The sequence below is a fragment of the Chinchilla lanigera genome, unplaced genomic scaffold (assembly GCF_000276665.1).
Source record: "Chinchilla lanigera isolate Chin_1 unplaced genomic scaffold, ChiLan1.0 scaffold00019, whole genome shotgun sequence".
Classification (NCBI taxonomy): domain Eukaryota; kingdom Metazoa; phylum Chordata; class Mammalia; order Rodentia; family Chinchillidae; genus Chinchilla; species Chinchilla lanigera.
The window spans coordinates 27,883,967-27,908,230 of NW_004955420.1; the positions used below are offsets into that span (position 1 = coordinate 27,883,967).

The window sequence follows — 24,264 nt, forward strand, 5'->3', positions numbered from 1 at the left end:
TATGAGGCTTAAATGATACAGGGCAGGAACGGCTTGGGAGACCCTGGCACATAGTAGGCGCCCAGCGAAGTAAGACGGTGGTAACACTGACCTTCACCCTCTGCCCCAGAGCCAATATCCTCTTTTCCTTAGTGAGCCTAGGTAGGGATCCATCTTTTTTTCCTCCTGGTTTCCCTTGTCTTTACTGGTACCTGCCCAGGGCCCAGTGTCTATAAGAAAGATCTTTCACTGTACCAGTGATGACTGCTATGGCTGCAGTCTTATGCTAAGAGGTTTTCTTGTTTCTCCCTCTTGCAGAATACAGCCGAGAGCAACCTTCTTTGCAGTGTGGTGAGTACAGAGCCCAGCCCAGTGTCGGGAAGGGGCCGGGACCTTGTCTGCTGTATTCCCACTCTTCCCGGTGCAGGTCCTTGTGTGGGATCGTCTTCAGCCCAGTGATGAAACGCACACTGGTCCTTCGGCAGTGAAGGTTGGTGGCAGGAGTCCTAGCCCATCCTGAGAGGGGATCAGGAGTTGCGCCCTCCCGTAGTAAGGAACTGGAGAAGCTGCCCGTCCATGCTGTGTTCAGGGGCTCCTTGCGCAGGGACCTGCCTTCTCTCCGCTGGCGAGCAGGTGTGGGCATCTCCGTTCCCCACCAGTGGCTGCTTTAGATCAGGCCCCACCCATGGTCCAGGGAGCTGTAGCCCAGAGACCTGGATGTGTTTCTTGCACACTACCAGCAGTGCCATTGGTATGGGAAGTAACGGGTTGGGACACCTCCTCTCGCAGGCTGAGCATAGGCTGCTTTCCTAGCACTTAGCAAAGGCTGGGATCAGTCCTCTTAGCCTTTAAGATGGGGAGGGTTATCCTCAGTTAATCATTCCTTTACCTGAGCAGGACAGAAATACCTTGCCGAGTGTTGCAGAATTGTGTAGTAGTGGAGCAGGTTAAGAAGCCTTGGAGCAGTTCCTCTTACAATCGAGCACACATAAGAACCCCCTGGAGGCTCCGGAGCCCTGCCTGCAGGGAGATGCCGGTGCAGCAGGTGGGGGGGGGGCTCAGGGTTCTGTATTAGTGATGTCCCAGGGACACAGAATCTGCGGGTCCTGCCTGGGAGGTGCCCTGACTGGCCCCTGCACCGGTGCACTGCACACCATGTGGATCCAGAGTAAGGCTCCTTCCAGGCAGGGCCTCTGGGCTTAGACAGCTCTGACCTTTAGAGAAGTCCTTCTCCCTGAGGACTGCAGTGAGCCAGGTGTGGAGTCCTGTGTGCCCGTGGCCCATGCCTGTGCCGGTGCCCACACGGCCCACTCGGGTGGAAGGGGTTGCACCCACCCCGGGGCAGCCTTGCTCTTGCTGCCAGTGCCATAGAGCAAGCTTAGCTCAGTGACTGGGATCGGCTTGTCTCAGGGATGGGAGCGTCCTACGCAGGACAGGGTTCTTGACCCGTGAGTATCCCAGAAAGAGTGGGCTCATCTCAGAGCTCGGGCAAGTAGACTGATTCCTGACCAAACTAATCATAAGGAAACATCAGACAAACCCAGGTGGAGGAAACTCCTAGGAAACAGCTGTCCCTGGTCAGCTGTCAAGGTTGTAAAAGTCAAGGAAGGACCAAGGAGCTGCTCCAGGCTGGACCAGAGGGATGGGGTAACCAGAAGCCATGCCTTATCCTGGATTAGGTTGTGGACCACAGGATAGAGACTGCAGACTAGTGATAGTATCGTGTCAGTGTGAACTTCCTGGATTTGTGTTGTGTAAGAGAATCTTCTCATTCTTCAAAAATGCACACTGAAGTATTAAATATTAAGGCCTGAAGGGTATGTCCCCAACTTATTTTTATTGTTTTTGTTTGTCTGTATTTTGAGATAGGGTCCCACTATGTAGTGCAGGCTGGCCTTGAACTCACCTATAAAGCCCTGGCTGGCCTTGAACTCAGCAATCCTCCTGCCTCAGCCTCCTGAGTGCTGGGATTACAGGCATCCACTACCATACCCAGTTCCAATTTATTTTTAAATGGTTTAGAAAGAAGAGTTTGTATATATGAAAGAATGATAAAACAATTGTATCAGAAAAGCAGTTCATGGATTGGTAAGAGGGTAGAAGAGTTCCTTGTACTACACATGCAACTTTTTTGTGAGTTTCAGGTTATTTCCAAATAAAAGGAAGAAGAGATTGCAGACGCTGGCAAGCCTGCTTGCGGAGGTCCCCTCGCTGCTCCGTGTGTAAGTGAGGGCAGCTCTCTAACCTCCCCAGGCTTTGGTTCTGCCGTGCGTATGGTGAAGAGCTCACCTTGTGCCTGGCCAGTGGGCACAAGCTACAATAGTGTCATCGTTAGGACAGGGAGAAGTTCAGGGTGACACCACAATGCTGGGGCCGTAGGAAAGCCCACAGGGAGCCCTGTCATCGCCTGCTGCTCGCCGACGTTGACTTCCTGCTTCCCCAGACAGGGACACTGATCGCCTGGCCATGGCAGGGCTCCCCCTGCAAAGGGCCATTCTGTGGTCACCTAAGCCCTGGGTCTCTGCTGGTAAAACGTGGGGCTCCTGGCAGATCTGTCACTGCTTGTGCCTGCCCCCACAACTGGGGCACCCTGGTCTACCTTTCTGCACATTGAACCTGGCCATAAATGTCCAGGGTGGTGGGACACCCCATGGCTTGGGGCAGACAGGAGGGCCGGCGCAGTAGGGCTTTCTGTGTTCACCACCTGGGAGCTGCTGTGGGCGTGTCCTGCTGGGCACACCAGTCCTGCTTCTTTGTGACCGACTTGTGCGCCCTGGGGTGGTGTCTCCTGACCACATGAGTTCAGCCTGTCCCTTGAGCCCTAGGGCCCCATTAGGAGGTGTTATACATTGGGGTCTGAGTGTCCCCTGTAAGAGCGGTGGTTGATTTTCTTTAATTTGTAGTTTCACCTTGAAAACTTGGTACCCTGAGTGCTGCTTCCCTCTGTGAGCCTCTTGACAGGTTCCCGGTGTTTGGTTCCTGTCTGCGTGTGACCGACTGCGCGCATCAGGATAAGTAGTGCCCCCCTGTGACCGGAGAGGACCACAGAGGCAGGGTTAGCTTCCTAGGGTCCCTTGTGTGCCCAGCAGAGCAGGCGGCATGGCGGGCTGCGGCGAGCAGAGGGCCGAGCCAGTTGGGAGTGGAGCGGTGCAGAGGGGTTGCCAGCCCCTCTCTGGCTGGAGCAGCCTCCTGCCTGCGCACACACCCTGGGCACAGCCTTAGCAGAGGCTGGCAGCACGGGCACCAGGTGAGCCAGACTGGAAGTCCACAGATGCCCCTCCTGCAGAGATCCATACCATTGGTTGAGGAGGACATGGAGTTCCAGGCATCAGCTGCTGGCTCAGGATGAATGTCTGCAGATTTGACTTTGCTTTCTCTTTAAACTAAAGCAAGGATTTGTTGTCCTGTCACGGTGTTAGTTTGAGAACGTGAGCTCTTAGCTGACTGTTAAATGTGCCTTAAAAATTAAACATGTGAAGTTTACAAGAACCACTCGGAAGCTGACAGCGTTTTGCCGAGGATAAACATCTGTGCCAGAAACTCTGGACTCCTATAAATGTGCCAGCATATCGGTAGCGCTAGGCTGACCTGCGGTTTTGGTGACACGTGAGCGCTATGCCGACGGCACCCAGGACTTCCGGGGAGAAAGTGCTGCCGCCCAGGATAGCGCGTGAGACGCATTCACGCAGGACCCAGCACTTCCATACTTCAGCACTCAAATTCAGGCTGCATTTAGGGTAAAACATTTCTCAGTGACAACAATAGGAATTCTCTCATTGTCAGTGGTCCATAGGAACAGTCCTTAAAGTCAGACTGCTGCTGTGCTCGCAGAAACCCGGCCTGTTCCTGGACTGGGTCTTTGGCAAGCTGCATCTGGCAGGTGCTGGATGCCCGGCCCCCAGTCCAGCGGAGACGTGGCTCATGTCTCTGGCCATCCCGAAGCCGGGACTTTCAGCAGGTGAGGCTGCAGGAGGGAGGTGCTTTAGACCACCGGGCGGCACATGTCTCTGTCCCCTGCCCCAAGCCGTGGCCTGTGCGGGGTGTTCACTCTATCAGTGTGTTTGCCAGGAGTCACTGAATAGGACAGCGCACAATGTAAATGGATTTCTGGCTTCTCTGAATCAGAGGTGTGTCACCCTCCCCCATCCATGTGTGGTGGCCCCAACCCCCAGTTTCTGTATTTGGAGATGGGGTCTTTAAGGGAGCCAGGAAGGCCCTGGGAGGTCATAGGCCGGGACCCTAATCCGCTAGGCCTGAGAAGAGGTGTCCTCCTGAGAAGAGGAAAAGAACCAGAGCTGTTGTCTCGCTGTCCCCAGGCGCACAAGGACCGAGGTGATGGGGGCACAGTGCGACGGTAGCCGTGTGCAAGCCAGGACAGCCTCGCCAGAGGACGGCCGCAGCACCTGGCACTCGGGCTCCACCCTCCAGAACCGTGAGGAAATGCACTCGTCCTTGTATCCGCTAGTCTGCCACTGTTGTCATGGCAGCACACGCTGACTGATACAGGCAGGTCCTGCCAGACCCCCTTAGCCCTAGCTTTACCAGGGCGCAGGCCTCCAGGGCGTGTGGCCACCCTCAGCTTCACTGCAGCATGGACCCGTAGGAAGCACAGGCGTGTGCACTCCTCCTCCTAAAGCTTCTAAAGGCTTCCTGTGGCTTCTTTTTAATCCCTGTTTATTGGTCTTTTCCTTTTCTTTTGGAAAAAAAGAAAAGAATCCTTGCTCCACAATGCTTTGTCCTGGCTAAGCTGCCAAGCTCTGTACTCCTCATGCCAGCTGGGCCCTGAATCCGGTGCCCGAGGTAGAGGAGCGGGGCTGGTGACCTCTGAGTGCCCCAAACCGTGGAGAGGATGCTGTTCCATCAAGACTCCGAGCATCCGTGTCCCAGTCCTTCTCCAGTTCACACGGGCTGAGGGATTCGGACAGGTTTACCTCCGCCTCCAGCCTCCCGGGTCCTAAGCCGTAGAATGGGGTATTAGAGTAGCTTTAGCTTCTTAGTGTTAGTGTGAGGGTAAGTGAGAAAACAAGTGTATAATTTTAGTACACTCTGGAACATAAAGTGTCAGAGGTGGTAGCTTTGATTGTTTATTTTTATTTCTTGCAGGAAAGGATTGAACCCAGTGCCTTTGCCCTGAGCTACATCTCCAGCCCTCTTTTTATTTTTTATTCTGAGACAGCGTCTCACTAAGTCACTAAGTTGCCCAGGCTGGGCTGGAATTTGTGATCCTCCTGCTTCAGCCTCCCAGAGTTCTGGGATTACAGTCTTGTGCCACCATGCCCAGCTTGATTGTATGTTTTATACTGAAAATTGGCTGCTGAGGCAGGGAGGAACTTTTATACATTCTGGAGCAGGAACTTTTATAAATTCCCTTCCCCTTGATGGTGAAGGGAAATGAGTCACTGGGTGAGCCCCTGAGTGTCCCCCGCCAAGGGCCGCGTCCCTGTGGGAACTGGTGTGAGGCTGTGTGGCTCACGTGCTCCCTAGCTTTCTGTTCCTGCTGGGTCTGGAAGCCCTGAAGGAAGTTCCCTGTGGTAGCCGATGAGTTTGGAAGTCAGGTTAGACTCACAGGTGCCCTTGTGAACGTGGGTGCAGCTGCCCAGCTTGCGCATTGTGCAGGTGGTGAGAACCAGGCGGCCCAGCCTCTGAGACCCCGGCTTTACCTCCACACCGTTTCTAGCGGAATGCTCATCTCGCCACTGCCAGCGAAGCTCCCCCCACTTCCCCTTGGAAGGCTGACTGAGGACGCGGAAGCGCCTTCCGTGCTGCCTGCTGCCCGGACCGCGCTGGCCGGGCCCGGGGGCTTCTGCCACCCACCCTGACTCCTGTTCGCCCCACAAGGCCCCTGCACTGCTGGCACTGCCACTGCACATGCAGCCAGCCAGACCCAGAGAAGGACCCTGGCCTCCTGCCCGCCGATGACCACTGCCCCGCATCCCCGCCTCTCCCAGCCTGCCCCGGGCCACGGGACGGGAGGGGCGGTTTGGGAGGGTGACCACTGGAGAGGCTGGCAGCCTGCGCAGGGTGGAGGGGCCCCCTTGCACCTCACGTTCCCGAGGCCCTTGCTGCCTGACATCCCCGGGTGTCTCTGAGCTTTAGCTGCCCCTCATCTCTGCAGGGAGGGCTTTAATGTATTTTTCCAAATACTAATTTATTTCTTTCTGCTCTCCAGAATTTGCTTGTCATTTATAGTAAGGGGTTTATTTGCATTTCCTCTGAAGCTTTCTCTCTCTCACGTCAAGCCCATGCAAAGGACGGTCGCGTGAAGGCCCGGTCCCCTCCCCCCGTCAGAATCCTGCCCCAGGTTCAGTCTCTGGTTTTGCTGCAGTGTGTTAGGGTTGGAGACATGTACATCCCTCGAGCTGTAAAGACCCCGGTTCTCTGGTTTCTTGTTACCAGTTTTTATAGCTTTTTATTTTGAAACAATTTTACATTTACAGAAAAGTTGCAGAAACCACATCACCCAGTTTGCCCTCATGGTGACATCTGACAGCCATGGCAGAAGGATCAAAACCGGGACGTTCACACAACACTTAGCAAACCACAGACCTCCTGTCCATTCTGCCAGTTGTCCTAATATTAGCCTTCGCTGGCCCAGGGCACAAACGGGATGCCACACTGCATTTCGCTGCTCTGTGTCTGAGTGTCCCCGAGCCGGGACAGCTCCGCGCCCTCCCGACTTCCCTGACCCTCGCTCTGTTGAAGAGGATTGGCCGGCTGCCAGGGAGGACGTCCCCCGTTCCGCTGGGGTTTGAGGTCTTTTCTGCTCACCGGCCTGCGGAGCTCCTTCAGAGCTAGAACGGGCCTGGAACAAGGTTCACACTGAGAAATTGAGGTGGAAGTTGTGTGGCTCACAGAGACAACCACAGAGTCAAGGTGCCCTCCGCGCGGCGGCGCGTGGGGCCGTGGGGTCGCTGTGTTCTGCCGGGGATGCCGGCAGTGACTGCTGGGCTGAGGAGTGTCTGCGGGCTTCTGCACGGGCTTCTCCATGGTGCTTTCTGTTTTTACCTCGTGAGAAAGACTCTCTTGGGGAGATACTTTGAGACTGCAGATACCTTGGTCTCCTCGTATTCTCGCCCGCTACTTCAGTGTCTGTCAGCAAACATGGTCCGCAGCGGTCAGTTCTGTGCTGTTTGCCAGACTTTCTTTCTCCATCTTTGCTTCTGCAGTAACTGCAACTCCGCAAGGAAGACCGGTCTCTTCCCTTCCCTTTACTGACTGAACGGTTCGTATCAGTATTGACTCGTGGGCATTGGTTTTATTCCACGGGCAGCCGTCCACGGCTCTTACCTTTTAATTTTGTCACATCATTCAGACTCGGCCAGTGGAAGCCCCCTCGGCCGGCTCCTGTGCCTCCCGTGTCCTCACTTCCTCACGCTTCGGCACTGCGTGACGTTTCGGGCTGGTCTGGTACTTCCTCCCCCTCCCCTCCCTGTGATGAGTCATTTCTCCTGCAGACCTGGGTCCTCTCCTGGAGGAAGATGCAGTGCTTAGAAGCCAGGGGCTGGGTGAGCGTGTGGTGTGTGCACCTGGCTACTAGAGTGTTGCCACCCCAGGCCCTCTGGGGGCAGAGCTGCTGGGTCACGCGGTGGTGTGAGGGCGCACTCGCATGGACCCAGCTGTCGCTCCTGTCTCCCTGTCCCCACGCTGAGCTGAGGTCTTGGGCCAGGCTCGCCAGCCCCAGGCGAGACTGCTCACCTTGCCTTTCCATTCTCTCCTTAAACTGTTTGTCCCTCCTGTATGTTCTGTTTTCCCCTCTTGCAGGCTTGAGGGTGAATGAGCTCTGGCCTCTGCAGCTGCTGCTGTGTGTCAGGTTTTCTCTTTGAGCAGCTTTGGCTCCCTGCTGCAGCAGTGCTAAGGTAGCTGTGCCTGTGGCAGGGCCAGGGACATTGGTCAGACATGGTCATAAAGGCGCGGCGGGACGCAGTCCAACCTCCGCACGGTAGTTGGTAGCTAAGAGGACTGGGTGCAGCATGGGCGTGCGTGTAGGAAAAGCGTGTGCAGTGGACGGTTTTCTATCAGAAAAGTGAAATAAAACCATGTGGATACAGATGTAAAATACCAACTTCAAAGAGTGAAGTTTGATGAAATCCACTGGTCTCAAGGGGCAGATGCTAAAGGAAGGAACCTGCAACTGAAGGAGTCTTAGGGGCAGGAGAGAGTTTGGGGCATGAAGATTTCTGTTATCATTGGGTACATGGTTCTGAAGAGACTGGGAAACACGCAAGGTTAAGCAGCTTTCCCACCGGCAGAGACCCCCCTGGAGGTGGAGAGCCAGGCCAGAAGGTGCAGATAAAACCTGCTGTGAGGACAGCCATGGCTGGACCAGAAGTTCTCAGCCTCAGAGACTGTGTGAAGGAGGTGAAGTCCATGGCGTCCTTGCTGTAGGCCCCTGGGGTAGTTATGACTTCACCTTTTTCTTTTATAGCTAAAAATGCCCCCGAGGAGCTGAGCAAGTATTTCTGAAGGCATTAGTTTTGGGTCCGTAGGAGTTTCTTTAAAACTGTGGTCATCTGCAAACTTGGACTTGCTTTGCCGTGAGTCCAGTGCTCCTGTCCCCATGGCACCACGTGGTCCCACCGGCCCTTATCCCAATGTGAGTGGGGGGTTGGCTCCCCCCCCCCCCCGTTCTCCACTCCTCTCGCTGCTCAGACACAGGCAGTGGCTGACGTCATCAGGCCCACGTTCCTTGAGCTGCGCCCCAGCCGCTGCCGTCCTGGCTCTGGCTCGGGTTTCTGAGTTTACCCCCATCCCTGTCTGAGGCATCCACTCCAACCCTCTGGTCTCCCTGGACAGCGCCCCTCCCCACCTCCCACTCCGCACACTGAGTCTCTGATCCCTCATGGTTCCTGGAAGACAGAACCAGGTGTGGCGCCTGCTTCCTGCAGGGCTCACTGGAGCCACCTGCTGCCTGCACTGTGAGACTTACTTTGCCCGGGTCCTCCATCCCTACCAGGAGATGGTACCCAAGTGTGATTTGTTTCCATTTTCCTTACAAAGTCTTTATCATCTGCCCAGGTTAAAAGGGCCACAGGGAAACCTAATAGTGCCAAGGAATCCCACGGGGTCAGAGCCCAGAATTGAGATGCAGGCAGACCCAGTGCAGGACACTTTACAATTCCTGTGCCACTGAGGTGTTCCTGTCTGCGAGATGCCAGGACGTCCTCCCAGCCTGGATTCTGTGATGGGGAAAGTTGTCGCCTCGTAGGGCAGAAAGGTCAGGGACGAGGAGATGCCTTCCTGCCACATGTGCATCCATGCATGCTGTCTTTGCCCTCAAGCTCGTTTCTGCCTGGTCAGCAGTCCAGCCAGCAGCCCCGGGCCGAGGCCTTCTCCCCTGTCCACTGTGTTAACCTGGAGTGTGACTCCTTCGCCTCGGTCTCATTGTTCCTCCCAGGCAGTGTGCCATGCAGGGCGGTCACTGGTCCTGGAATATGCTCTGTCCCTGGAGCAAGGGTCTTGGCTTCTCTGAGCCTGGTGAGGGTCAGGCGAGGAAGCTGTCTGCACAGACTGGGGGCTCTGTTGGGAAGAGGAGAAGGGTGATGTGTGGAATCCAGTGTTCGGTGTCACGTGTTAGTGTACTGGACCAGGCCCCATGAGCCACAGGCAGCACAGCCGGTGACACTCACTGCCTGGCCTCAGGTTCCGTTCTTTAGAAGCAAGCTTCTCTGGCTTAGGTTGGAAGGCCTTTGTGTCCAGCGCCTGAGACTAGAAGTGACAGTTCCAGCCTGGGCGCTGAGCAGCTTTTGCTCGGAGTTGGGGAAGGCAGCCAGGCGTGCCAAGAGTGCTTCAGCTCCCCCTCTAACCTCTGCTCTTCCTCTCTGCCGCATACTCCACCTACTAGGTAGAACCACATTGAATGCAGTGCCAGTTTATCCATCCACATTCGGGAGTTCCTACCAGTGCATTTGCTGTGGCTTCTCCACAGCCCCGTGAGGTGGGTCTACACCCTCATGTTTGCTGCTGAGGAGCCTGAGATCAGAGACCGGCCCCGGGAGTGCAGGGAGTTGGATCAAGTCTGTCTGGCCTTTAATCTCTGCACTTAGTGTGCACCATCTTTAGGGAGCTGCCTGCAGCCCATGGTGCCCCCTGGAAACTCAAAGCAGGCTGGTTGGAACACTGCCTGGCAGATACGCCTGCTTAGCAGCAGTGGCAGAGGGGTCTCAGGCAAAGCCGTCCGTCTCGCTCACTGCGGGGTCAGCTCCCCAGCCCTGAGGCCAGTGCCAGGCAGTGCCAGAGGCCTGGCATGGGCCGGTGGAGGGCTCTGGGGAATCTCAGGTGCAGCAAGTACCAGGGACAGAGTGGGCAGAGATGTTCCAAAGAGGGGCGAGAGCCCCTCGTGTAGTCACACCTGGCCCAGGCCCAGAGCGGGCAGGCGGATGAGAACCTGAGGTGGTCATGTGGGGACCATCCGCTTCATCAGAACTGAACGTGGATGCAGTGCGGCGCCTGCTGTTGACCTGCAGGTCTCCCCAGCCCTGGTGCGCTGGCCCCACTGGGAGACCGCTTTGTTTTACATTACGGCCGTGTCCCGGATGTGTGTGTGATTACTGACAGCGGCATTCCTCCTTTGGTTTGTTTGGCTGATGGTTTATCAACCTTACTTATCTTTTCAAAGAATCAACTCTTTCATCGATCCTGTGTGGCGTCTCTATCTCATTAATATTAGCTCTGGTCTTTATTATGTCCATTGGATTTGGTTTTGGTTTTTGTGTTACAAAGAATTTGAGACAAATCATTACATTATTTGAGATCTTTCTGATTTTTTTATGTAGGCACTCATGTCTACAAATTTCCCTCTTAGAATTAGCTTTGCCATATCCCAGAGATTCTGGTATGTTATATTTCCATTTTCATGTGTGTGTCCAGGAATTTTTAAATTTCCTCCCTGATTTCTTCAATAATCCACTGGTCATTCAGAAGTGAATTGTTTAATCTTCATGTGTTTGTGTAGTGCCTGTAGTTTCTTTTTCTGACTTCTAGTTTCATTCCATTATGACCTGATCTGATAAGATGCAAGAAATTATTTCAGTTCTTTTATATTTGTTAAGGCTTACTTTATGGCCTAAAATATGATCTGTTTTGGAGTATGTTCCATGAGCTGCTGAGAAGAATGTGTATTTTACAGTTGGACAGAATGTTCTGTAGACATCTGTTAAATCCGTTTGCTTTATGGTGTAGTTTAGCTCTGATCATTCTCTCCTGATGTTTTTTTGACATGAGAGTGTCTGGATGACCTATTAGTGAGAGTGGAGGATTGAATTCACACACTATTACTGCATTTGGACCTACATATCCCTTTATGTTGAGTACTGTTTGCCTTACGAAATTGGGCACGCTGATTGTTCCGTGCATATTTATTTACAATTGTTTTCTCTTCCTGGTGGATTGTTCCCCTTTACCAATGTGTAGCGGCCTTCTTCAAATTTTGTCTTGAAGTCTTTTTTGTTGGATATGAGCCTAGTTACTCCTGTTTCCTCTTGGGTTCTATTTACGTGGAATATTGTTTCCTATCCTTTTGCTTTCAGTTGCATTTTTGCTAGTGAGGTGTGTTTCTCTCAGTCAGCAGACTTGGATCTTGTTTTTTAATCCAGTCTGCCAGTCTGTGTTTTTTAATTGAAGAATGAAACCATTTTCATTCAGTTATTTAGAAAGGTATATACTAATTCCTGTCATGAAATTGTATTTCTAATGTGTAAGTCTTGCCTCATTCTCAATAGTTTATCTACCCTTCTTCTGAGTGTAGGGTTCCTTTAAGTATTTTCTGCAATACTATCTTAGTGGTTGTGAATTCCTTTTTTTTTTTTTTTTTTTCTTATGTTGAGTTGTTTATTTCTCCTTCAATTTTTCAGAATAGTTTTACTGGCTGTGGCAATGTGGATTGGATACATCATTCTATGCACTCCTGGCCTTCAGGTTTTCTACAGAGAATTCTGAAGTTATTTTCATGGCTTTGCCCCTACAAGTGCCTTGGTGTTTCTCCCTTCCTCGTTCAGTATTCTTCTCTTGTTGTATATTCTTGCTACTTTAGCTGTAATGTGTTGTGGGAAGATTCTTTTCTGTCATGCCTGTTTGGGATTCTAAATACCTCTTATACCTGATGTGTCTGTATCTTTCCCAACACTGGGGAAGTTTCCTGTTATTATTTCATTAAATAGGTTTTCAGTGCCTTTAATCTGAATTTCAGCACCCTCTTCTACACCAGAAATCCACGAGTTTGGTCTTTGGACCGTGTCCCGGGTTGCTTGCAGATGCCGAGTCTCAACCCGCCGTTCCTGCGAGGCAGGTCAGCACTGGTGTGTGTGCCTCGGGGCTGTGTTCACGCCCCCGCTGTTAGCATTTGTGCCCTTCTACACGCCCCAAGCCACCGCTGTTCCCGATTAGCTTTGCAGCCTGCGGTCATGTGTAGTGCCCCAGAGGTACCCTTCCGCTGTGAACCCCAGGAAGTGACAAATGTCCGTGCTGAGGCATAGTCCTTGCCATGTCACCAGTGGGAAAAGCGAACAGATCATTGAGCTCTGTCCTGGAAGCAGCGGTAACGGGGACAGGTCAGTCTGCTGGGCTCAGTCCCAGTGCCTTTGGACCCAGCCCCTCAGGAAACCACACATAACTCTCTGGCTCCCCGCAGAGAGGGTGGGATCACTGCGCCGCCCACAGCCTGAGCCTCCACCACTCGAACCTTTCAGTCTGTGCCCAGCTCTCCCTGTGCTGGCTGAGCCTGGCTGAGCTTGGCCAATGTCGCCGCTGACCCAAGGCCCACTTGGGTCTCTGGGGGCCACTGAGCTGGACAGGGCACGACGGAGCTACTCTGTCTCGTGCCGTACCACTCCTGGGGCCGGCAGGTGAGCCTCGAGTGCTCCTCTCAGGGCAGGGCCGTTGGGGACAGAGGGCACAGCCAGTGCGGGCACTCCGCCCGCCTCTGATTGTGTTGTCTGCTCGCCTCTCCCTGGCAAAGCGGGCTGTGCAGCCTGCACTGCGGTCAGACGCCCACCACGCCCTGTGCGTGCTGCGCGGCGAAGGCCATCTGCCAGGCGGGCACGGAGCAGCAGTCCGGCAGCACAGGAGCAGAGCGCGTCAGGACTCGGCCTGCCTGTGCCAACCCCTTCCCTGTGCTTTCTGCCCCTGCAGGCCTGCGCTGGCCCTCCAGTGTGCGTGGGGATGGGTGTGGCCCGCCTGCCCGGAAGCGCTTCCCCGCGGCCGGCGTCGCCTTAGTCCGCGGACGTGGCCCTAGGATGCACCTGTCAGCGGTGCTCAACGCTCTGCTGGTGTCGGTGCTGGCGGCCGTGCTGTGGAAGCACGTGCGGCTGCGCGAGCATGCGGCCAGCCTGGAGGAGGAGCTGGCCCTCGGCCGCCAGGCCCCCGAGCCCGGCGCGGCCTTGCGCCTCGACTACCCCAGGGCCCTGCAGATCCTGACGGAGGGTGGCACGCACATGGTGTGCACGGGGCGGACGCACACCGACCGCATCTGCCGCTTCAAGTGGCTCTGCTACTCCAGCGAGGCCGAGGAGTTCGTCTTCTTCCACGGCAACTCCTCGGCCATGCTGCCCAACCTGGGCGCCCGGCGCTTCCAGCCGGCGCTGCTCGACCTGTCCACCGTGGAGGACCACAACACGCAGTACTTCAACTTCGTGGAACTGCCCGCCGCCACCCTGCGCTTCCTGCCCAAGCCGGTGTTCGTGCCCGACGTGGCCCTCATCGCCAACCGCTTCAACCCGGACAACCTCATGCACGTCTTCCACGACGACCTGCTGCCCATCTTCTACACGCTGCGCCAGTTCCCGGGCCTGGCCCGCGAGGCCCGGCTCTTCTTCATGGAGGGCTGGGGCGAGGGCTCGCACTTCGACCTCTACAGACTGCTCAGCCCCAAGCCGCCCCTGCTGCGGACGCAGCTCAAGGCCCTGGGCCGCCTGCTGTGCTTCTCTCATGCCTTCGTGGGCCTCTCCAAGGTCACCACCTGGTACCAGTACGGCTTCGTGCAGCCCCAGGGCCCCAAGGCCAACATCCTGGTGTCCGGCCACGAGATCCGGCAGTTCGCGCGCTTCATGACGGAGAAGCTGAACGTGAGCCGCGCCGGGCGCCCGCTGGCCGAGGACTACATCCTGGTCTTCAGCCGCACCCACAACAGACTCATCCTGAACGAGGCCGAGCTGCTGCTGGCCCTGGCCCAGGAGTTCCAGATGAAGACGGTGACGGTGTCCCTGGAGGAGCACGCCTTCGCGGACATTGTGCGGCTGGTCAGCAACGCCTCCATGCTGGTCAGCATGCACGGAGCGCAGCTGGTCACCGCCCTCTTCCTGCCGCGTGGCGCAGCCGTGGTGGAGCTCTTCCCCTACGCCGTCAACCCGGACCACTACACGCCCTATAAGACGCTGGCCACGCTGCCCGGCATGGACCTGCAGTACGTTGCCTGGCGGAACCTCCTGCCAGAGAACACAGTCACACACCCTGAGCGGCCCTGGGACCAGGGTGGCATCGCGCACCTGGACCGCGCTGAGCAGGCCCGCATCCGGCAGAGCCGCGAGGTCCCGCGGCATCTCTGCTGCCGGAACCCCGAGTGGCTCTTCCGCATCTACCAGGACACCAGGGTGGACATCCCGTCCCTCCTTCAGGCCATCCGGCGTGTGGTGAAGGGCCGGCCCGGGCCGCAGAGGCAGAAGTGGGCGGTCGGCCTCTTCCCCGGCAAGGTGCGGGAGGCGCGGTGCCAGGCAGCTGTGCAGGGCGCCTCTGAGGCCCGGCTCACCGTGTCGTGGCAGATGCCCTGGAACCTCAGGTTCCTGAAGGTGCGGGAGGTGCGGTACGAGGTGTGGCTGCAGGAGCAGGGCGAGAGCACCTACGTGCCCTACGTCCTGGCGCTGCAGAACCACACCTTCACCGAGAACATCAAGCCCTTCACCACCTACCTGGTGTGGGTCCGCTGCATCTTCAACAAGACGCTGCCGGGGCCCTTCGCGGACGTGCTGGTGTGCACCACGTAGCAGGCAGGCCACGCCGGCCAGCAGGCTCCCGGCCCAGTGCCCCCCGGGTCTGTGGTCCTGCGGCGGCGGCTGCAGGACGATGTGTTTATTTATTGAGCAGATCGCGCCCCTGTGTCCCCCCACTGCATCTGGGGCTGGACACCCACCCCTTCTGTGTCCTGATCATCCACACCAGAGGTTCCTTAAGCAGGGGGTGGTGAGAACCCAGGAACCGGTCTGGCTAAGTGACCTTGTTGTTTCCTTCCTCCCTGGGCTTGGTGTCCAGGCCCCAGGAATCTGAGATCGTGTGGTCGGTAGTTCCCGTGGTCACCAGGTTTACGGGTGGCCTGGAGTACCAGTGTGTCCGAAGCAGTCATTAAATGATTATGAACATCTCGGTCAAGTGTTCTCACTGGGCAGAAGGAAGGGCGTTGGTCCGGGTGCTCTGACACCTGTCATCCCGATGGCCACCCAGGGAGGCAGCGTGGCAGGGGCAGTGCCAGGGCTGTGGACTGGGCAGGCCACACCCATGCCATCCCCAGCTCTGGGGTAAAGGCCTAGCAGCAGGTGGGATGGCGTGGTGAGCAAGCGCGCATCCACAGGGCCTGCTCTCGGGCTCAGCCAGACACTCAGCCACAGGACCTACGCACACCGCCCCTGCCTTCCCGTCCCTCAGGGGTGTGGCACCGTCCCGCCCCGGAGCAGTCCTCCCTAGGGAGTGCTCCAGCAAGCGGGAAGAGATGGGATCCACGTCAGTAGCTGTGTGGCCGCCTCGGCTCAGGAGCCCCATGAGACCCAGTCTCTTCAAAGCCCGCGCTCACTGCCCCCGGCCCTGCAGTGGCTGCCCGGCTGCAGAGCTGAGGGCCCGCAGTGGTGGCATCTGTCAGTCCATGCAGCCCAGCCTCCCTGCGTCATCCTAAGCTCCTCTCCCTGCCGCAGGTATCCAGCCCCACACCTGGGAGCAGCACGCTCCAGCCCAAGTGAATGTGCTCCCACGGGAACAGAGCACGCTGCTAGCCCAAGCGCAGGTCATTCCGGGAGGAGGAGACCGTGCAGGCAGAAGGGCAGAGGCGTGGCTGGCAGAGGGCAGCTCACGCTGTGGCTCGGTGCAGAAAAGGCATCTCTAGCTGATCATCAGAGTTCCCGTTCCTGCCCACAGCCACCAAGGGAGGTACCTCGGTCCAGCCCCGACGTGGACTCTGCAGCTGGGCCGCCCATCATTCACATTGTCTGTGGCAGGCAGTCGGCAGGGCTCATCCACACGGGTGCCGTGCCCCTTGGTGCCAGTTCCTTTGCCCTGCCCATCGCCGGCGTCTGCCACATGAATCCACACAGAAGACCTAGCTCAGAACAGGAAGTCACAGACACACATGCTAATTAATGCATAAATCTGATACAATCCCAGTCAAACCACCAAAGGGATTTGGAGGGCAGTGGGAGGGATGTGGCTTGATTTGTATCATATTTAGGGCAAATGCATAGAAGTTGCAAAGAAAAAAGGATAAAAATATGGGAGCCAGCTCACCATATAGCAAAAAGTAACTTTCATTAAACAGTATTACACTGATGCAGAAATTGAAAACTTAGTGGGACAGAACAGCTCACAAATGGCCTCATGCGGGACAGCAGGTGGGATGTGACACTTCCAGATCAGGACAGAGGTTGTGTGCTGATGCCAGCACAACTGACTGTCGTGTGGAGGGAGGTGAAAGAAGTTAGATCCCCAGCTCCCACCGCTCTCAAACCTGAATTTCCTGTGGGTTAGCGTGACTGTAAAAGCAATACCACACAAAGACATTTTAACGAGTTTCAAGTAGTGATAGCCTCTCTGAGCGGGTGTGAAGCTACAAAGACTTGGAGTCTGCGTGGAAATAAAAATTTTGCACCGGCTAAAGTCAAGACACAAGTGCAGGCTGCAGGAGAACAAGTTCCCCAGGTCTCCCAGAGCCGAGCGCAATCCCACTAACTGCATTCAGAGATCTCAGGCAGGTTGAGGACAGCCAGAGAATGCCCATGACCTGTGCATGGTGCAGGGACCGCTTCGCTTGTGATAGAGGAAATGCAGCCTTTAAAACAGGCTTTCCTCTTGTGGTTTTAAAGATGGCTGAGACGAGCAAGTGGTGGTGGGGGCACAGAGATACAGTCAGCTCTCTACTCGGAGAAGTGTAAATTGATACGCATTTCAGAGAGCGGTTTGGTAGTTTCTCTCAAAGAACTGCCACGCCCTTTGACCTAGAAGTCCATGTAGGGGAGCCCTGGGGCAAGTACTCCCACACCTTGATGTCCACAGCCGCACTGCCTGCAGCTTAAATGTCCATTATCACGGAAAAAGCTGAATAAAATGTGACACATTCCTGCCGAGATTCCCTGTAATCATCAGTAAAAAGCAGGCCAGTTCAGGTGCAGTCAAAGTAAAAGCAGTGAGCTGGCACTCACAATATGGCCCTGTTCTATGTTACTTTAATCTGCATGTAGTGTGAGTTCGACCCACATACACATCTCCAGGGAATTTTCAGGACTGTCACTTTTTGTCTTGTATGCTTCTATTTGTGAATTTCCTTTTCGTGAGCATGTATTTATAATTCTTAGGCCAACACAACTAAGAATTGAACTTTTATAGCCTAATTTCTCGGCACTGGGGGCCAGAGGTATAGTTCTCAGGAGAGCCTTTATTTGACTTGTTGCACATGTGTGCGGTGCATGCACACGCCACACACGCCCGCTCTCCTGCACACGTGCGCTCAATCCCCCAGCTGTGCACACAGCCCGTGCGCTGGTGTGGGTATGCGGTTCGGTTCCCAGGACATCCTTGGGCTGTTTATTGGTGCAGGAGGCTGAGAGCCAGCACTGAGAAGGCAGAAGGGTAGGTGGTGAGGTAGAAGCCCGCACCACCTCCACCCCTCCAAGCAGCTGAAGCCCCCTGTGATGCCCACGTGTCCTGCTTTCTGGCACTGAGGAAGCACGGCCTTCAGGATGGACACTGTCAGCTCAGGGTTGCATCGTGTGATGCCCAGCAGCGAGCCAGCCTGCCTGGGCAGTGGTGGCTCCCAGGTCCTCATCCTGGAAGAGCCTGAGGTTGTGCTTCTGGATGTGTTGCAGCAGGACCCGTCCCCGCTGCTCCAGCGTCTGGAGGACCCGGTGCAGCCCCGCGGCCCCGCCTTGGCTCTCCCAGAACACCGGGTCCATCTGCAGGGACTTGAGCAGCAGGTTCTGTAGACAGCCCGAGGCCAGAACCCGCACAGCTGCCTCCGGAAACCTGGAGCCCACGACAGGAAAAGCAAGGTGACGTCAGAGAGTCCCGAGGACACGTGAGGCAGAAGGGTGGCCCAGTGACGTCCCCAGGCCGCACCGCTCTCCCACACCCAAGCGACGGGCCAGCGGTGCGGGAAAGCAGAGGACAGAACTTTGCGGGGCCCGGCCCACAGAAAAGCCCGACAGGTCACCCCGCCACCAGGCAGGGCAGCCTGAGCTCGGGAAGGCTGAGCGTGTGGCTCGGACAGGAGAGACCCCTGCTGGCTCTCCCGCCAAGCCGCAGCACGGCTGGGTCAAGCAGGGCAGGGGGTCCTGACTTAAGGAGCCGGCTGCCCACTGCTCCTGCTCTGTGCCTCCCCGAGCCCACGTCCCGCAGGGTGGGCCTCCGCGCAGCCCGGGGCCCTCACCCGTCTATGCCCTGCAGCAGCCGGAAGTCCAGCTTGTGCTCGGGGTGCCCCAGGGTGCCCGCATTGTCGATGTAGACCAGGTGAGACGGGTCGCTGCTCCGGACCTTGAGGGAAGGAGATGGCAGAGACGGCGGGCATGGGAGCAGGGTAGCGGGCTTCCAGTCCACCCTGCTTGTCCACACAGTCCCTGTGGCTGGCATGGCACGTCCCTTATACTGGGTACTGTGCTAAGTGCCTCCCTGGCATCTGCACAAACCCGGCCAGTGACCTCAGAGGAGGTACTGGTGTTGCTCGTGACACGTGACACAGGGTCAGAGCTGTGGCCCTGTGAAGCCGCATGCGGATGGTGCCCATCCGGGCCGGAAGGGTGGGGATCCGGGGTGCTCGCCAAGGCCACGGGCTGGCGACCTGTCGCAACTCCTGAACTCCTGGAGACCTCCCGAGAGCCCCTCTGCCGCCCGTGCCATCTGCCCGGCAGTGTGCTTGCCCTCAGAAAGCACCGGCCGTGCTCCATTTCCACAGGAGTCTGCGCCCCTGAGCCTTGCCCACCTAGAACGGTGGCCATGAAGCCCTCAGTCCCTTAAGAATGTGGGTGGCTGGGGGCGGGGCTGGTCTCCTGGGCGCTCCCAGCGTCCGCGTCCTTCCCACGGTGCCGATCTTTCCCACGGTCCCCTGCAGCACCCCGCTTTCCCTGCAGACCTTTCCCAGGGCCCCAGACCCTCAAACTTCTTTCCCAGGGCCCCAGCCCCTCAAACAGCTTCTCAAACTCCGCCTGTGGGAGCCATGGGCCCCCCTGGAGATTCTTGGGGGCCCAGGCTGGGGCGAGGCGCAGGGGAGATGACACAGCAGACCCCAGCCCAGGGCGAGGCGCGGGACGTACCAGGATGTGCACCAGCCGCAGCTCCGCCGGGTTCCGGCATTTCTCTCGCAGCCTCTCCTCCACGCAGGGGTCTGAGGGCTCAGGCTGGAAGCCACAGCAGTAGCGATCCAGCCGGTCGTGCACCTGTGGGGACAGCCAGCCTCTGGGGCACGGGCCGCCTCTTCCACCTTGGGGCAGCCAGGCTCCCCTGTGCCCGCTGCCCTCCCACACAGCTGCCAGCCCCCCGTCTGGATGACTGCTTGAGGCCGAAGGTGAGACCCCAGGAGGCCTGTGGAGTGACTCGTTTGACGTGAGACAAAGAAAGCCAGCCGGTTGCTGTGAGAGGGGAGAGGCCTGGGAAGGGGCAGAGTAACGCGAGGACGGCAGCAGCCCAGGGCGATGCGTCCTTCTGCCACCCGCCTGCCAGGCGGAACGTTTGCCGGGGGCTGGTGAGCCTTGAGCCTGGGTCAGTGCGGGGCACAGGGAGGTAGGACTCAGGGCTTGTGGGGCAGGATGGGTCACTGCCCGGGTCCCCCATGGGCCCAGGGGACTTGGGAGCCCCTGCTGTGCCAACCATGGTGATGTCACACGGTGCCCAAACTCGGCACAGACTGTGCGGTGCTCCTCCAAGGGACGCCCTACATTCGGTCTGTCTTCACCACGTGGTGCCTCTTGGGCAGACAGCAGGGACCCGCTGGGGAAGAGGGCGCTGGCCCAGGGCCTGTGGCGTGCTGGAGGGATGGAGTCGGGGCAGAGCCGCAGAAGCCAGGTGCACAGCTGGGACAGAGCCACGGCAGGCCTGGTTCTGGCAGGATCTGGGGACCCCTCCGAGGGACAGGACCCCGACCACTTCGTCCCACAGGGTAACACTGGGTCTGCCCCTCGGGGACACTGATGGCGTCACTCAGACGGGTGGGAGCTGCCTGGTGGGACTGAGCCCTCGGCCTGTGGGGCCACTCGGACTCCAGGCAGAAGTGTGAGGCTCTAGGCAGACTGCGGCGCGAAGCGGAGAAAGGACAGGTGTCAGAAGACGCCACTGCGGTGGCCGGCACCACTGCCGTCCTCCCCACCTCTCCACTGCCCTGCAGGCGTGTGAGGAGTGCCACCCTTGCCTCACACTCAGAGCCAGGGAGTCGGCCGTGCGTGTGGTTCTTTGCACACTCGGTGCAGCTGCGGGGCCAGTGGATGAGGCTGCAGCGTGGTGGGGTGAGGGTGCCCCTCGGTTGTGAGCAGGGTGGGCACAGGGGGCTGCAAGGGCGCTGGCTCAGCAGAGCCAGTCTGTGGCCTAGAGGCAGAGCTGACCGTGCGGTGTGGGCACTCCAGGGCCACAGTGCCACGCTGTCCTGCTGCGGCTGGGCTCTGTGTCTTCTGCTCCCTCCGTCGGTGGCCGGCCTGTCCTGTGCATACCGTTTAGGGACCCAGGAGCGTCCTGCTGCGGACTGACCCTGGCGTCCTCTCGGGGGTCCTCTGTCCAGGCCGGAGATGAGAAGAGACCCCCATGCCCGGCCTCCCTCCTGCTGCTGTGACTGCATCCCCCTGGACGCCTCCTTCTTTCCCGGGCGCTCGCCAAGGACTCCAGGTCAGCTTTGGGGGACCCATGTCTCCCTCACGGGCAGCGCTCCAGGCTCTTTGGGGTCCACACCCCGCACATCAGCACCAGGCACAGGCAGGAGGTCCAGCGCAGAGTGAGCCTCACTGCAGGACCGGTCAGCGTCTGCCGTCCTTGACACCCGTTCTGTGTGCCGCAAACGCCGCACCGCACCCCCGGGCCCCCACTGAAGACTTAGCACTCAGCACCCCCGTTTTCCATTCCAGTCACTCGCTGCAGCCTGTCGACCCGTCTGCAGATCATTTTGCTTCCGGACCCTCGCCAGTCTTAAACTGGGTGCCGGCCACACCAGCAGCACACTCTGTCAGTGCAGGTGTCTGCAGCCCAAGTCACAGAAAACCTGACCCAAGCGACCTACGCCTACGGAAAGCGAGGTCCTGCGCGACCGGTAGGCGGCTGTGGCTCTGCGGCTGAGGGTGAGGACGCGCTTTCCCGCCCTCACCAACAGCCGGTGTGTCTCGGGCAGCCCGCAGGGGGCGCTGTGGGCACGTGTGTCCGTGGAGCTCAGCAAGGGAGGAGGGGAAATAGAGAATTTCTCCCCGCAACCGTGGAATCCGGGTCCTTCCCTTCCACCAAATCGGGGCAGCCAGCAGGTCACCCGAGACCAGCGGCAGTTAGGGACGCAGCGGTCCCCGAGCCCTCTGAGTCTCCGACTGGGCGCCAGGGACATAGCTCAGCAGCACAGCACATGCCTGAATCCCCGGACGGATGGCGAGCGAATCTCATGAAAGGGACACACGCGAGCAGCCGGCAGCCAGGGGGGTCCCCTGCAGCCCTGATGTCCTCGTTCGGCTGAGGACAGGGCGCCCCATACCCCCAGCGCCCTGCAGCCCCGCTCCAGGGACGCCGCTGGGCACCCCGCGTCTCCCTCCACGCTGTCCTGCCCGCCGCCGGCGACCCCGCACGCGTGCACAACTGTGCTCGGCCCGGGGTCACCAGGCTCCCCCGAGGGCCCGGGAGATGTCTGGGGCGCACACAGGTGGGCTCGTCCGCGCTCCCGCAGGCGTCCCCGTCGTGAGAATTTCATCCGCCAAGAACATTCTTTTCTGGCTTTTTTCTACCACTTATAAATACTAAAGCGAGCAAGTGTGAATGCCCTCCGTCCCGTGAGACTGGAAGCCCAGAACTGCCCCAGGTACCCCTTCCCGCCTGGTCCCAGCCGCCAGGCCTGTGCCCCGCCTGCCCCCGACCCCACGCCCCCAGGCTGCTCCATGCAGACCCCTCGAGGCAGCGGTCATCTCCAGGGGCCGCTGCGGGACCGGGCGCCCCGAGCCGCGCAGCCCCATCCCGGGTCCCCACCCACGTGCGCGTGCGCCAGGAGGGGCGTGGCCCACAGAGCCGCCTGTGCCGTTGCTTTGCGGCGCGCTCTGGTTGTTTTTCCCACTGAAGAGCAGGTGGGCTTACACGGAGCAGGCTGGCAGCCACGCGGGCCGAGCCTAGGTTTCCTTCCCACATTCCTGCAGCGCGTGATCCTTCTGAAAAAATGAGGAGCTGCCCAGAGGAACAGCAATCCCTTGCAGCTTTTGTTTTCCGGGCAGCCAAGCAGCATTGCAAAGTCCTGACACGGACTGGAGCCGCTGTTCACTTTAGCGAAGCCACTGCCAAGCCCTTCCGTGCCAGGCCTTCCTGAGCCTCTGCCGGGAGTGACTCGCTCCACCGCTCCTGAAGTCAGAGGTGCACACTGCCATTGTCCCTGCTGCAACGAGAGGAAAGTGAGGGCGGACCGTTGTGCCTAGGGTCACATACGTGGAGCCTGGGTGTGAACCCGGGCAGTCCAGCTCCTCCCAGGAAGTCAGACAGGATAGCACTCCATGGTCATGCACTCCTGGACAGTGACCCAAGCTCAGTCCAGTCCGGGATGGGAAGGACACTGTCGTCTGCCTGAGGGTGACACCAGGCTGAGGCGGTGCTGGGGGACAGGGAGCCCAGCCCGGGACAGGGGGTGGCCTGAGGCACCTTGGCCCCCCTAACAGACCCGCCGGGCTGGGGGGCCAAGTCTGGGTTCCTTGGCCGTGCCTGCTCCAGGCCTGCAGACTCTGGAAGAGACACCTGCTCTCCTTGCAGCCCACGCCCAGTGACGGGCCCCTCCCCAGCCCAGGGCAGTCACAGGCCAGGTCCTGCACGGTGGACAGGGCTGCTCTCAGCAGGGCAGCTCACCGCCTGCCCACAAAACTGCAGGGAGGCCCTCCCTGCCAGCACCACTCTCCCTGGGGGCTGCACAGGCCCCGGACAGCTGCTACAGATCCCACAGGGGCATGTGGAGGCCGAGAGGCCGGGAGGGGTCGCTGGGTACCGGCGCTCCCTCTCCTCTGGGGCCTCGCCCTCCCACCAGCTGGCTCGTGACCGACAGAGGGAAAGGAGCAGGTGGACAAGCACGTCTGCTCCGCTCAATGCTGAGGCTCCCAGGCTGCTCTGGAAGCAGGCTAGCAGATGAGCACCTGGCCTTGCAGAACCTCCGTGCTCCAGCAAGATTCCGCACATCCGCCTAAGGTGCAAACAACGCAAAACCAGTGGCCAGTCAAAGCCAAGCGCACCACAGCAAGTAGCTTCCAGCCAAGACCAGACGGTCACCCCTAGAGCGCCCTTCACCAGAGTCTGTGCACTGGCACACCCTGCGACCTCTCCACCAACGCTGGGAGTCTCCTGTAAGATGCTACATCCATTCTTGTGTGAAACTCTTAATGAAGCTGAAAGAATGAATAGTTCTTTATCATCAGTCAAAAGCCAGCGTAAGCCAGGTGTTGTGGTGCATGCCTATAATCCCAGCTCTTGGGAGGCTGAGGCAGGAGGTTACTGTAAGTTTAAGGCCAGCCTGGGCTACGCAGTGACTTCAAGGGGAGCCTGAACTATAGAGCAAACCCCTGTTTCAGAAAAACAAACAAAGAAGCATGTCTTATGGTAAAACACTGGAAAGAAGAGGCAGTGGAGAGATGTGTGCCATTCATTACAGGTGAAGCGGCGGGGACAGTACCTGGAAAACCCAAGCAGGTCAGCTGAGCAGCCGTTCCAGATGGGGTCAAGGCAGCAGATTGCCAGTAACAAGGAACGTGTGGAGACAGTAGCCTTCCTACAGACCAGGAGCCTGGCCTGGGCCTGTCCTAGAAAAAGCACGGTCACGGTCACAGGAAGAGGAAATGCCCGGGAGGGACGCAGCGTGACAGGAGACCCAGCTGCGGGAGCACCAGCCGCCTCTGCTCTCAGCTGAGC

The 24,264-nt window shown here is 58.1% G+C and overlaps 2 protein-coding genes across 15 annotated transcripts in view; one reads left to right on the forward strand and one right to left on the reverse strand.

Moving 5' to 3' along the window:
• Window positions 1-295: 295 nt before the first annotated feature.
• Window positions 296-15,327, forward strand: Pomgnt2 (protein O-linked mannose N-acetylglucosaminyltransferase 2 (beta 1,4-)). Of its 12 annotated transcripts, XM_005383498.2 has the most exons (4): window positions 337-612; window positions 2,124-2,201; window positions 12,164-12,262; window positions 13,105-15,327. In XM_005383498.2, exon 4 carries the CDS (start codon window positions 13,209-13,211, stop codon window positions 14,949-14,951), a length of 1,743 nt encoding a protein of 580 aa, XP_005383555.1. In that variant the 5' UTR covers window positions 337-612; window positions 2,124-2,201; window positions 12,164-12,262; window positions 13,105-13,208; the 3' UTR covers window positions 14,952-15,327. The 12 variants fall into 12 exon arrangements, 5 of the variants coding, with proteins under 5 accessions (XP_013368988.1, XP_005383558.1, XP_005383555.1 ...); XR_001233757.1 differs by lacking the exons at window positions 337-612; window positions 12,164-12,262; window positions 13,105-15,327 and adding exons at window positions 296-330; window positions 2,320-4,484; XM_013513534.1 differs by lacking the exon at window positions 337-612 and adding an exon at window positions 296-330 and having other exon boundaries at window positions 12,164-15,327.
• A 1,048-nt stretch (window positions 15,328-16,375) lies between these two features.
• Fam198a (family with sequence similarity 198, member A) overlaps window positions 16,376-24,264 on the reverse strand; it is a gene marked incomplete at its 5' end in the record, with an annotated part of 30,738 nt that continues 22,849 nt past the window's right edge. The window contains 3 exon segments of one of the 3 annotated variants that reach the window (XM_013513530.1): window positions 16,376-18,186; window positions 18,590-18,693; window positions 19,470-19,592. In XM_013513530.1, the coding sequence (XP_013368984.1) occupies window positions 17,919-18,186; window positions 18,590-18,693; window positions 19,470-19,592 (495 nt within the window). 3 annotated transcript variants of the gene reach the window in all.